At 36.0% G+C, this 13733-nt stretch overlaps 1 protein-coding gene across 1 annotated transcript in view; it reads left to right on the forward strand.

Moving 5' to 3' along the window:
* Positions 1 to 13733, forward strand: part of CRIM1 (cysteine rich transmembrane BMP regulator 1) — a 171288-nt gene that overhangs the window by 112676 nt on the left and 44879 nt on the right. Inside the window, exons 6-7 of the mRNA XM_088524180.1 lie at positions 6082 to 6264; positions 9492 to 9689. Of these exons, the coding sequence (XP_088380306.1) occupies positions 6082 to 6264; positions 9492 to 9689 (381 nt within the window). The remainder of the gene's footprint in view (positions 1 to 6081; positions 6265 to 9491; positions 9690 to 13733) is intronic.

The following is a 13733-nucleotide window of genomic DNA, read 5'->3' on the forward strand; positions in this document are numbered from 1 at the left end:
TTTTTCTAGTTACTCCAATTTGATTATAAGTATAGCAGTAAGTCAATGAGTTAATTTGTGATTTATGCTTCAGATTCACCCAAGAAAAGACCTTAATTCCTCAATCATGTGTTAATCTGCTCTTTCTCATAGTTGATTAAAAATAATAAATTATGTAAATGTTATTTCTCCCTGAAATGACATTTACTCCTGCTTTTAGAAATACTCCTAATGTTTCAGTTTAATTGGAGCTTGTTATTGATTATTGTTTCTTACGCTGTTGTACTCACTGTACTTGTAGCTGTTCCATATTTGCAAAGGTTGAGCGCCTTCCTCTCTTTTCTGGGTCTGTATTATAGGAAATCATTTAGAAAGCAGTACTCAGAGGCTTGAATGTCAAGAAAAAAGTATTTCTATTGCAGATAGATGATATTATTAATGGTTCTGTATGGAGTTTTAATCAGCATGAATATACCCAGAGGTCAGACTATTTTGTGTAAAACTATTTTACTAATGAGAACATATGTGTTTTTAAAAATGTAGCACCCTTGTGCTTAAAAGAATTCACCATTTAAAATTAATGGATAAGTATTACTGTCATCAAAATGTCACTGTTCTCTCTAAGGTCAGTCAACATAAAAGGTGAAACTTGCATTGGAGTTGCATCTTGCTGCATGGGAATCCAAGGATTAGTATAACAGGGATTAGTAGTGTGTATGCAGTGGGGAGCAGCTGCATACACACTCAAATGTGCTTATTTCTGAAAAGCATGAGGTAGACGTGGAAAAGACAACCTGTGAAATCTTTTGAAAATAGCTTCATCTTAAAAGAAGAAAATGAAAGTGGGAATTTTGCCTATTGTTCAATTCCAGCTTTGTAACACAGTGCAAGCTTCAGTGAAATTAAGACTGTAATATTGCTTTGTTTAAGCATGGATTATTCTACTTACTGTGAAATTCTCCTTTTTGTACTGATCTGAAATCTTTCCTTCTGGAGGACACTATGTAGTATATGGTATAAATTTGGAGTAACTGGAGCAAGAGTTTACCAAGATGCAGTCCTTCCCAAAACACCACATTTCTTGTAGGTTTTCTTCTGATACTCCTCTACTCTATGCTCTTAGTCACTGTGACTTTTATCTACTACTAATCCTGCATGCTGCCTCTTCTAATTGGAGAGATCATAATGAAAAAACAATTCAGCATTAAATGAAGAGTTCTCAGAGTATCAGAAAATGAAACCAAAGAGGCTCCAAAGAGTGTCCCTAGAGACTGGGAGTAGCTAATGCTGCCCTAAAGGAGCAAGTAGAGGGGAAGGAAGGAGGAGAACTTCTTCTGGAACCAAATTTTCTTCTTTTATAGTGCTGTTTCGGGCAGTACTCTTGATCACACAGTGCCATGGAAGTAATCTCCTATATCATCAAGCTCTTTCACCTGATGTGACTGATGATCTCCGCTTTTAATTACGTCTGTTTTTTTTTTTTTTTGTCTGAGAAAATATCTGACATATATGAGCCATTTCTCTTTTCTGTGTGTCTCCTGGCTTTCTTCAGACTTGCCTCTCTATGGTGGTACAGCATGAAGAGAGATTAAATTTAACCACAGTCTTGTCACCTGTAATTGCAATTACATCTCACATTTCCCAGCAATTGCTGTTCCATTTCCTATTCCCTTTATATGTTACTAAGTTATGGTATGTGAAAGGATAGAATGAGATAGTCTGTTTTGAATAACTTGAGTCCAAATCGCTTCAGTCATTCATATCAGTTAGTGAAAATGAGATGCTTGGTAAATTATGTGGAATTGATGGTATGTTGTTTACAAAACATATTAGATGGTAAGTGGTATAGTTCTGTGTAGCTGTAAAAATAAAGTAGTGCTTTGGTTTCAGTGAAGTATTCAGTAGTTACAAGCTGTTTTTAGTCCTGTTATCTATTTCTAGGTTACCTTTTTAAGAAGATGCGGAACCAAAGGCCTTTCAGAATAGTCCTGCTATTATGTTCATATTGCTTAAAGCAGCATTTTCCCTATGATCTGAAAATACTTTATTTCCACATATCTTGTTCTGAGATATTTGCAAGTGAACTAAAGCATCTAGTGTATTGTTCCTTATCACTGTTAAATGGGTGAATTCCCATAAAGCATCTTTGTATTTTATTTATCTATTTATTTTAACCCTGTAACCGTGGATTTTGGAAAAGAGAAAGCTTTTATGTATTTTTTTTTATACTGACACAGAATTTAAATTCCTTCTCTCTCATTTAGTGGACAGTTTGCAGTACTTTCACCAGTTCCTTCCTGGAACTTAATACAAATTCTTATGTGTATTGGAGGAGTGTCTGAAATGCTGAAATCATGTGCCTTTCAGTCCTTTAAACAACAGAAAACTGTTTTGAATCTCATTTCCTCTTTGGACAGGCAGGAATCTCTCTGATGCTACAGGAGAAAATGCCAGAATTTGCCTGCAAACAGATGCTGAAGCATCTCATGCACTTGGAATAACTGCGTACAGAATTGCTTCCTTGCAAGCAATGGACTGCAAAACTTAAATGCTTTTCTGAGCTGTTTTGTGACTTTAATCAAAGAGAAAAAAACAGCAACGGGAAAACTGGAGATCTCAACATTGGAAATTTTATTTTGGGCTAGATCAGTCAGTAGAACTGTATATGATTAAATTTAAAAGTACAAGGTGAAATACATTAGAAAACTGCTCTGATAAAATGGATTATATCTGTTTTCAGTTCTATCTGTTTTCAATTCAGTTTAAACCCTTCAGAAATCAGCAGGGTCCATGCAGAGTGTGGCTGTGTGTGTTTCAGTGAGACTCTGGTTTTAGCGCTCTTGCTCCCAGAACTAAAAGCTGTGGCTATATGAGGCAATGTGGAGAGTTAAGTTTGTGCCAAAATTCTTTCTCACTTAACTCCGGGGCAGGAGCTTCTATGCCAAAACAAGTACAGTTTCTCTTAGTCGAGCTGAACTGTGTATGGGATCAGAGGCCTGATATCATCTGTCCTACCAGAGCTGGTGCAAAGGCAGCATAAACTCCGTATTGTGCTGGGTACTGTGCCCTCTGCTCTGGCTCCTTTCACAGATACTCCCTCGTACGTCTGTGCTTGGTCTGGATCACTCTTGTTTTACTGGGTTATCTGATGGTTGGCAGACATTTAATTGATGTTCATGAATCCATGGCCTGACTGTCTGTCTTTTGCCCGCTGTTTTGCGGTGCTGGCTTGTATCGGAAAAGGGCCTTGGTGCTTAGGGAGTTTTAAGTTCTTTGTTCTAGAAAGTTCAGTCAGTTTAAACATTTTTTTTTTGTCACGCAGCAGAGCTTTGACACCTGGAGAAGTCTGTCTTCAGTATTTTCTTTGCTAGTAGTCTCTTTGTATTCAGGGTTACCAAACTCTAGGAGAAGATGCATTTAGTTAATGTTAACTCTTAGTTAAATCCCTGTTCTCCCACTCCTTTGTGGTTGCTATACGTATTCTCTAGCATAAGTGTTGCTATAACATTAGACTTTCACTTTGAGTAACAAAACCTGGACTTTTTTCTTGAGGAAACAATACTTGGTTTGGTTTGAGAGTTTTAGTACTGTGGCCTTAAGCACAAGTCTAACACAAGGAATCCTCGTCTCCCAGCTGAATGCATGCGATTAGCTCAGTAGCATACCTGAATGTATACACTACCATAAATCCGACTTAAAAAGTGAAATACTATAGTGCTTTTCATTGTAGGAATAAAACATACTGTTTCTTTTTAGAATTTACCATTTTTGTTAGGTCCAGTTTGAGCATTTTAAAAATGAATGATAATTCATGAAAGGAAATCCTTCTGCTTTCTTAACTAGTCATGAATTCATGTCTGCTATTTGGAGATTTAAACAAAAATAGCAAAAATCTGGAAAGCTGTAATCAAAATAGTGAAGTCAGGAGCAAATGGATTAAAGACCTTTTCAGTTGGCACTTTATCCGTTTTGAGAAAGTTTTTAGACTAACAGCTTGAGCTACATAAACTTGAAATATTTTTCAAGTGTTTGTTTATGTGAATGACTTTCTAATGAGGTCATAGCTGTTTTCCTGGACACAGTGGTATTTCCTCTTTACTCTCTCTTTATACGGCTTTCAATGTTATGCCTTCGAGACAGAACAGGCATATAAAAATCAAACATTGCTCAGGAAATTTCCAAGTTTCAACCTCAACATTTTACAGTCATACTAAATAACTTGAGACTGGAGCTCAGTGTGTGCAGGGAGAAATATTAGTGTGTTAAAATACTTCAGAATTTAAAAGAAAACCTATATTCATGTCAAAAGTAAATCGGATGAAAAGTTTGCAACATCCGAAAAATTAGAGGATTGGGAGGAAGGATGAAGAACCCACAGTTTCTGACTTTTCCTTTAAATATTTTTCCTGCCCTGTGTGAGATGACGTACAAACCCTGCCGCCACCCAAAATCACTTGATCTCCAAGTGGGCATAATTTTCAGCAATATGTTGCTAGCCTACATAAGCAGGTAGTGTTTTTCACATCATCTGTGAAAGTCAACAACATATATGGTTGTCTGCTTTCTTGAATGGCTGAACAACCTAAAAGATATACCAGTTCAGGCGTTCATACTTTACCTCCCTGTAGTATATTAACCAGCACTAATCAGTACTAATTTATTTCATACTGTTCAGAAATTCATTCTTTTTCTTCTTTATTTCTTTTGCCATCTTTAGTCTAGATGTAATGAGACTTGACATTCTTATCTAGAGTTTGGTCATATTCTTAAACCATAGTGCTTTTACTGAAACAAATAGCCTCCTCTTCTCAGAACCTTTGGCTTTTTGAGGCCGATAGAATCAAAGTTTCTGAAGCCCATGTATGCTTTATGGGTACTATTTTACTTCAGCTGTGTTTTCACATTATCTTGGGCTAAGTTCATGGAAGGCCAAGAAGATTAAAGCAAAGTTGTTCCCACACGGGAGGAGGTTGAACTATGAAGTAATAATTTCTTAGTGACTAGTATGGCAGAGGAAATTAGCTGGTGTATTCTAGCTGACTATGAATTTGGAGTATTTGTGAATTTGGAGTATTTGAGTCTCCGTGATTTGGCCTGAGGCTGTAGAAATGTACAGTGATCTGAAGTCCTCCAACTCTGGTTCTCCTGTCAGTACATAGTGTCAGTGTCAGCTTGTCTGTGCTCTACTCATCGCAGGCTCAGAAGGAGCTCTAAGACTCTAAGGAGACTCTATGGACCAGAGTGTGAGGATCTCCTTCATAATCAGAAATCAAACCTCTTCAGGGGCATGGGCAGTGTTAAATCTAGTGTGTTTTGCTGTTTCTGGTAACATCCATTTTTTTCATGTATAAGAAGTAAATAGGCCCAAAATATTCCTCTCCAGAACCTTCAGGAATTTCTAGAGGCTTTTCAATTCCCATTAAACTTAATTATTAATTTAATTGTAAATTAGTGCTTGGGTACAGATTGAGGCATACAAGAAATGGTCTTGCTGTGTTTTAAAACTCTAAATTGATCATATAATAGTTTTATTACAATAAAAGTTATTTCTTTTATGTAAGGAACATAAATGGTCATATGAATAGCATGACTGTAGGTTGTTTGAACTGAGATATATTCAGTTGTTCATACCATGTCATGCAATCAGGAAGGACACATGATTAGCTTTTAATGTATGTCCATGTAGATGAGACAACTGTATTACTGTTTATCCACCAGAGCCTTTTGGAAAGCAAGATTATATTTATGAAAACAATTTCTGCTATTTCTTCCTAAAATAAGCTATTTCTTCAGGTGTTGAAATTTCAGATAGCTTTTAGATTACTGGAATGAGAAATATTTAATCCTTATGAAGAATGGTGCCTTAACTTTCCTTATATATTTTAATTCTAAAGATGCAAAATTCTAATTGTAAATGACTAACTGCTTTGAACGGTATTGTATTTTGGGAAATGCATGATTATATAGTCTCTGTATTAAAAACAAAATATATTTGTATCTCTTTGTCAGTAGCCAGTTACATGAGTTTGGCTACTTCAACCTTCATCATACGAGCAAAATACATTACTTTTTTTTTTTTTTTTTTTCCCCTTCTTCTTTCAGAAGTGAAGCCAACTTGCATATTTAACAGCATGGAATATTATGATGGAGACATGTTTCGGATGGATGCCTGTCGTTTCTGTCGATGTCAAGGGGGAGTCTCCATTTGTTTCTCTGCCCAGTGTGGTGAGCTGCACTGTGACAGGTATTATGTGCCAGAAGGAGAGTGTTGTCCAGTCTGTGAAGGTACAGTATCTATCTATTCCTGTTCACTTGTTAATTTTGCTTTCTTTTTATGTGTCTTTTAATGAGAAGGCAGAACTTTTTTTCTCTTCTTCTAAATGTAAGTTTGCAGTTTTCTTCTTAATTCAGATAAATTTTACTTCCTTAAAGTTGTATCTAAGTATGCTGTTTGACATTTTAGGATGTTTTTCTCATGCTGATGAAATTTCTTTTCCCTTGTGCCTCAAAATTTTCTCATAGTCAGGCGTACAGTACTCTTAACTTCTTAACGTGCATGTTACGTAGGCTACTTGGATTTTTAAAAATCTTTTGGAAGGATTCTTCACCCAAAGGCTCTTAAATAAACTGGGCACTAGATACAGAATAAGGGAGAGGATCTTTGCATGGTAAGTAACTGATTAAAAAATGAGAGATAGGGAGAAAGTCGTTCCTGCAGTCTGCAACTTTTTGAAGTATTTATAAAACTTTCAGGAAAACAAATGAATTCTGAGGTGGTAGCATTTACTGAGAATTTTAAGGGACTTAGGATAACAGATGAATGAAAAATAGCAGAAGAATCGTACATAATTTGAGTGGTGGGGTAACGAAATTGAAATGAGGGTAAATGTCAAAGTAATACATATAGAAAAAGTTTCAGTTTTATATATGCAGTGAGCTGTGTGCTAGTATCTTTCATTTGAGACTTATGTCTTTGAGCTATTATAATAAATAATATTATGAAAATGTTGTAATGAAATGAGCTTTCATTAGCAGATGTAGAGGAAATTTAATGTTAGAAGCTGTTAGGAAGGAAGAGAAAATAAAATGTAAGCCACACTTATGGAATTGCAATAGCATACGTTACATTTGTGTCTTATAACTTGCAATTTTGATCATTAAAACAATATACTATTACTAAGATCTATAAAATTTTAAGTTCAAAGGCAGGGAATTGACTCCGTGTGAGGAATTACTAAAACTACTGAAATTTCAGTATGAATTACAAATAGCGAGGAGCTAGAGCATTACAATTATGAACATCATGAATAAGAAACTGTTGTTATCTCTTCTGATACAAAAGCTAAGAACCATTAAGTGAAATTAGTAGTCAACAGAGTCAAAAAAAGGAGGAAGAAATAAATAATAATAAAAAAAAGAAGGTTCTTCATACAATGTCTTCTTAAGCTGAAAAAGCTGAAATGTGGAACTCGGGATTCGAAGACAGTTAAATTTGTATGTACTTAAAATGATCCCCCAAATTCTGGAAAGAATTATGCCCGTTAAAGACTACTAAGTGCAAAGTGTCTACCCTGGTTCACAAAGATCTAGAATTTTTTTCATTTAATATCTTTATATTTGTATATTTTATTGTATGTTTTGTTATAGTTATGTTATAGTTGTAACTAAATGTTGCAGTTTATCAGATAGGTTGAAATAAACTGTGTACAGAAGCTGGAATACAAATATCTGTGGACTTTAAAAATATTCTAAAGAAATATCACTTTATGCTTATCCTGTATTTAAGACCTTGAGTAGATATTCATTGTTGAATGGAGTCAGGATGCTAGACTTATAGTCCTTTTAGTCTTTCTTAATATAGTAGTGCCTATATTTATAAGAATCTTAAAATTGAAATATATATATATATATTGGACTCTGTGCTACTCAGATGCTTATGCATATGGTTATTTATTTAATGACAGATTGAAAAAATCTAGCAATGGAGTCAAAATGGTGAAATCCTTCCAAAGTAATTGCAGGTCCACTCCTAAAAACCATTGCAAATAACATGAGTCTATAAGTCCTTTTAGTGTTTCTGCTGTATTCATATGTCAGTTACAATCTTATTCATGTTAGATGATAAAATCTTGTTCAGTTAGATGATAAAATGCACTCTATTTTCTGGAAACGTGAGTTAATATTTTCTGAGCCGGAGTAGTTTGTTAGAAATGAAAGGTAATCTTAAAACACGTGAGTTGTAAATTGAAGAAGTTAGAAAACATTTTAATTTTAAAGTGTCTTAATTATTTTTTCCAAACACGTGCTTTGAAATAGTTTAATCCGTTTTACTTAGAGTTCAAGCAAAGACCTGGAGGGGATCGAATGCCAGAGAATCAGGAATTGTTTGTTCAGTGTTTGCATTCTAGGGATTGTAAATGGATAAAGTGGCTTATAGTGAGATCTGAGCTAATAGCAATGCTCTTAATTTTATTTGCACTTAAAATGGATTTTTTCAAAAGGTCATTGATGAAGCTTCAGATAAATATTCCAGGTTTCACCAAGTCCTCTTTTTCTGTAGATCAGACAGCTTTTCTCTCTCAAGTTCTTCAAACCTAACACTTCTTGAAAATAGGCTTGGGTGTAAATTAATGTCATGTACTTAGCTGACACCTAATGATGCTAGTTGGAGTCATCATTTTAAGATAGTGAATACGCTTTAATATGTAACTTGTGTTATTGCTTGTTTTAAAAATTTGACATGATTATGGTACATTCTGAAATATTTGAGTGTTAACTAGTTCACAAGATTCAGAAATATATTTGTTTCAAGTCATGAATCAGCATATATAGAGTTGCTTTATTTGCATGAAAAGGGGAAAAGCTCCAGCTGAAGTGAGACTGATCATCTCTCCAGAAGAAGTTCTTTATCTCCCACAATTTCCTGAGATATTACTTAACACAGCATTCTTATTCCATCAGGAAATGTATCGGGGGTCTCATCTTTGCTCATATAAAATAGCATTCAATTAGTTCACTGAAAAGTTTTCAGTTTCCCTAACAGTCTGCTAAGTTAATATAAAAAAAAAAAAAAAAAGTATTGATGCAAGGTTAGGCCTACGTTTCTAGTCAGAAGAATAAAATGAGAAAATACTAATATTAAGCCTCTTTATCAAAAAAGAAAAAAGTCATTTGGAAATATTTTCCAGTTCCGCTTGTTAAATATACAATGGAAATATTTTTAAAAATAGAATAAGAAATATATGAATAGTCAATATGAGTTCAGTTAGGATTCCTGGCAGTAAATTTCAGTATCGAATTATCCAAGTTGTTATTCATGTTATTTTTATCACTATAACTAAAATGTGGTGTTTTGTTTTGTTGTTTGGTTTTAATGTTCGGTGGTAATTTTATGTCTTGCCCCTTTTTATGTAATGCAGTGTAATACTGCCATTACTTATAAAGTTTAGTGAAGTTTAGGCACAGTAGGGAAAATAAAGCGTCTTGTCCTATTGCAATTTGTCTCACTTCAGACCCAGTTTATCCAGTGAATAACCCTGCTGGCTGCTACGCCAATGGTCAGATCCAAGCTCATGGAGACCGCTGGCGAGAAGACGACTGCACTTTCTGCCAGTGTATCAACGGAGATCCTCACTGTGTTGCAACAGCCTGTGGGCAGAGCTGCTTAAATCCTGTTAAGGTGCCTGGCGAGTGCTGCCCTGTATGTGAGGGTAAGATGCATATTCTCTGTATTGTACTTCAAGCGCATGGTGACTACTTTTGGCTAATCAGTTGCTTGTTTACCTTAGAATTTTGGAGGGTATATAATTTATTGTTATAATTGTTAATATTATAACTTTGTAATTATTATATTCATGTTATAATTATTATATTAATATGATTAATTACATTATGATGCAATTAATATATTTATTTATAAATACATAAATGTGGGGGGAAGGAGAAATCTTGATTATGCTGTTTTTTGAGGACTGTAAAGAAATCACTCAAATCTGATTGTTATCAGAAATGAAATACTTGTGTAATTGACAGAGAGGTTTAGCTAACTGGATGGAAGTGCCTGGTCAGCCTTGTGCTTTGTAGTAATTTATAATCAGTGGAAGGGTGAAGGTTTGCAAAATAAGAATTTAAAAACATTCTGTATCGTAAGAGTTGTAGTATAGAGTACCTCATCATGAAAAATAGGATGTAGAACTGACTTTTTCATAGCATGGGAATTATTTAAACAGTTTATTCCATTTGAAGTTCTGGTTATTCTGGTTGTTCTAAGAAACTACTCTAGGAAAATGAGTATTTTTAGTTCCTTGACGTCCTCTGTCAAGAGGACAAATTGGAATGCTCCCATGATGCCCAGAGTATTTGCTGTCATCCTGCTTCACTTAGTGTGTATGTGAGAAAGTCTGGGAAGCTAGTGTGGAGAGGCAGATGGAAAGGAATTTTTTCAATAACACGAGGGATTTTTTTTACTCCAGTGAAAGAAATAGACAAATATTTACTCCTTCCAGTTTCAGGTTAGATAAAATGGATGAGAACAATTGGATTAAATACCTATCTACATCACACTGCGATAATTGCGATTAACTGTGGGAAGTGAATACAGGTTATAGCTTAGATATCTATCTTTTATTTCGGAAGGTCACAACATAGCTAAGCTAGTGCTTCACTAACGCGCCACACTAATGCCTCTAGTATGTTCTCAGTATCAAATTAACTCTTCTGCACTAGGTTAGGTAATCCTGTGCTGTACCAGCAGATGTAGTGCCTGCTTAACTCCATAAAAGTTGTTAAGGTTTCTAAGAAATGTTTATTTGTGCTTACAGTACAAATTATGTCAAATCATAAAGTGTGATGTATTAAAACAACATAATAGAATCAATATTTAAATAGAATTTTAGGTCATATTAGTTGTATTTCCTTGGGTGGTAGTAATAATCAAAGTTTCGTTGTTTGTCATTTTGTTTGTCGTGTTAGCTGTTGTATGCTGTACACTTAATTAAGGTGATCTGTTTTCAAGCATATCAGCTGGAGGAAATTTTCCTGGATGGTATTTTGAGCAATTCTTAAGTCAATTTCAGCCTCATGTGTTTCAGCCTGATGTTGCTTTAATAGCACATACTGCCAAGTCAGTGGATGAAATACTTGAATATTCTATGTTGAATGAAAAATTTTGCAAGAATCCCAGAACATGAAAAAAATCAAAAGCCAAAAGCTGTCAGATCTTGACAATATGCACACTGTATATTTCTCTTTTTTTAAAGTTCAAATTTAATGGCAGCAGGGACTTGGTCCATCAAAAAAAGAAGTCTTGTGGCCTGCTACTGAGAGGTATTTATTAGCACCATATGTCTTAAGCCTAAAATCTGAAATTAATAGTATTTCTACTTCGCTGTATGAGTGAAAAAAAATTATTTGCCAGACAGCTGTTGCTTGATGCAACTGCAAGATGAGAAACTGGGGGTCCAATGCTGGTGTAGAGAGACACGGAGTTCATGAGGGGATAAAGAGGATAGGTTTAATGAAGGACTTAAACTCCAATCTGTGTGGGGAGCCCCTGGAACTGTGCGGTTGCTGATGGGGGAGCTGCTGGACCCATGGGTCAGATGTCCAGGTGGGACTCAACTTGATGCATCCTAAGGCCCCCTTAAGTCTATTAGAGCTATTTCCTTAACTCAGCTGTTCTCACCTTGGCCAGCCACTGACCGTGAGGCAGCTCGACCCTGCTTACAAATGGAATATGCCCGTCCAGCCTGGGTGGGTTTTGGTCTCTGCACCGAGCACGCGCTGTGGTCTGGGGGCTGCTGTGACACACTCTGCGTCCCCTGGCCTCTCGCCGCATCTTCTGCTGGTATTCTGCCCTCGCTTGATAGCTCGCTTGGCATGAGGCTAATTAGACCTTGCTTTTCATTTCTCCCCTTATTCTAAAATGGGGGAGCAAGTACACCTTGAAGTAAGGTCTTAGCATTTCCATCCTTTACACTTTTCTCTTTTTCTGGTGTTTGTTTTATTCTGCTGAATTTTGATAATTGTTTTCTTGACAGGAGGATCCTATCTGTCGCACAGTTTTGTTTCTGCTGTCATGCAGGCAGCTGACATCTCTTTTCTCTGACTAGGTAGGCTGCGTGGGTCAGTGCTCTACCGTGGTTTTAGTCGGCTCCTCATTCATTTTCTTGAGGGTTGTTTCTACTGATGGGGATATGCTTGCAGCATTCACTGCCTCCTCAGAGACCTGCAGGGCTGGCAGGATTGAGGGAGAGGAAAGGTTATCTGTCAGTAGAGACAGTACATCCTCTGAGTAGCTGTTCTTTGCAGAGATACCTTTAAATTCATTTTCTTCAGTTAGTGCCAGCACTGGGTTCACTGGGTTTTTATGTGGCAGAGAGGGAGACCCTGGTGGTGATTATCATGTCTAGGGCTTTATCATGGTAGGAAGTTCTGCCTAGGAAGTTGATTGACAGTTCAATTGCCTAATTATATTTAGTGCTGTTATATGAAGATCTACAAGCAGTAACGCATTTTCCACACAAGTGTGTGTGCTTTTTTTTTTTTTTTTTTTTTTTTTTTTTTGCTTCTCCTCTCACCCCTAAGAGGAATTAAAAGAAAACTTCCATGTCAGCTATGTGCTGCTTTTCCACGCACAACCCTTTTAAAACTGGATAACCACAGCTTAACCTCAGCTTTGCAGTTTAACATAAGAGCAGAAGTGTCTATGGAATAGAAGCTCAGACTTCACTAATGTTGCACTGGTAGCATGCTGTGTTCTCCCTCCTGATCTTTTCTACCTCCAACCATTCAACAAAGAAAACCAAAGCCCTTGTCTGGTGTGAATAGTAAGTCTTTGTAAAGTGCTTTAAAGAGCTAGGTTCTGGGCTCACTTATATAGTATCGTATTTTCAACTATGCAGATTATTCATATAAGAGATGCAAGGCAGTAAACAGTGCAATGTAAAGTGACTTTTTTTTCTTTTAATAAATGAACAAAATTAATGTAAATTACCTTGTAAGTTTGAGACAGTGGTTTACTAGTGATTGTAAGGGTATGCATATTTCACTTTCTTTTCTTTTAAATGGCTTCCAGTTCTGTAACTCACACTATCAAATATTTGGCCACAAGAGAATATACTGTGGTGAAATAATGCTCTTTTTATAGCTCAGTTTAAAATGACCATGTATAGTAATCCTTTAGCAATCTGTGTTGTGTGAGTTGCTTACATGGAGACAAGGCTAACTGTCAACTGCCCTCCACACTTCCATATTTATATCTTCTCTACTGATGCTTCTAGGAAAAGGGTAATGGGTGAGTAAAGCCCTCTAAATCCTTTACACAAGAGCTTCCTGGAGAGATTTTGTGCAAGCAGGGCAGGAACATAGTGAAAATGTTTGCAGGAAAGGGGTAGGTATGTAGTATTCCATATACAACCTGTGCTATTGGCTTTAGTCTTCAAACGTATGGAGAGTCGTTTTTTGAATTCAGCCATAGTTGGTCTCTACCCAGAGTCTGTACTGGGTCTAGTTCTGTTTGATGTCTTCACTCACAAACTTGCAAACTCAGATAGAAGATCAATTTATTAAACCTACCAGCAACAAAGCTGAAAAGGGCAGAGAGTACCACAGAGAGCCGTATGTGAATTCACAAGCTTGTTTTAAGACAGAGTAGTCAGAAAAACGCTGACTGAATTCAGCAGGGAAAAATAAAATTTTCTACATTAGAGGAGAATCTTCATGAGTCTTTGTGAATCATAGCGGTTATTAAAAAG

The sequence above is a fragment of the Tinamus guttatus genome, unplaced genomic scaffold (assembly GCF_059628265.1).
Source record: "Tinamus guttatus ecotype Peru unplaced genomic scaffold, ASM5962826v1 Tinamus_guttatus_pri_ptg000208l, whole genome shotgun sequence".
NCBI lineage: Eukaryota > Metazoa > Chordata > Aves > Tinamiformes > Tinamidae > Tinamus > Tinamus guttatus.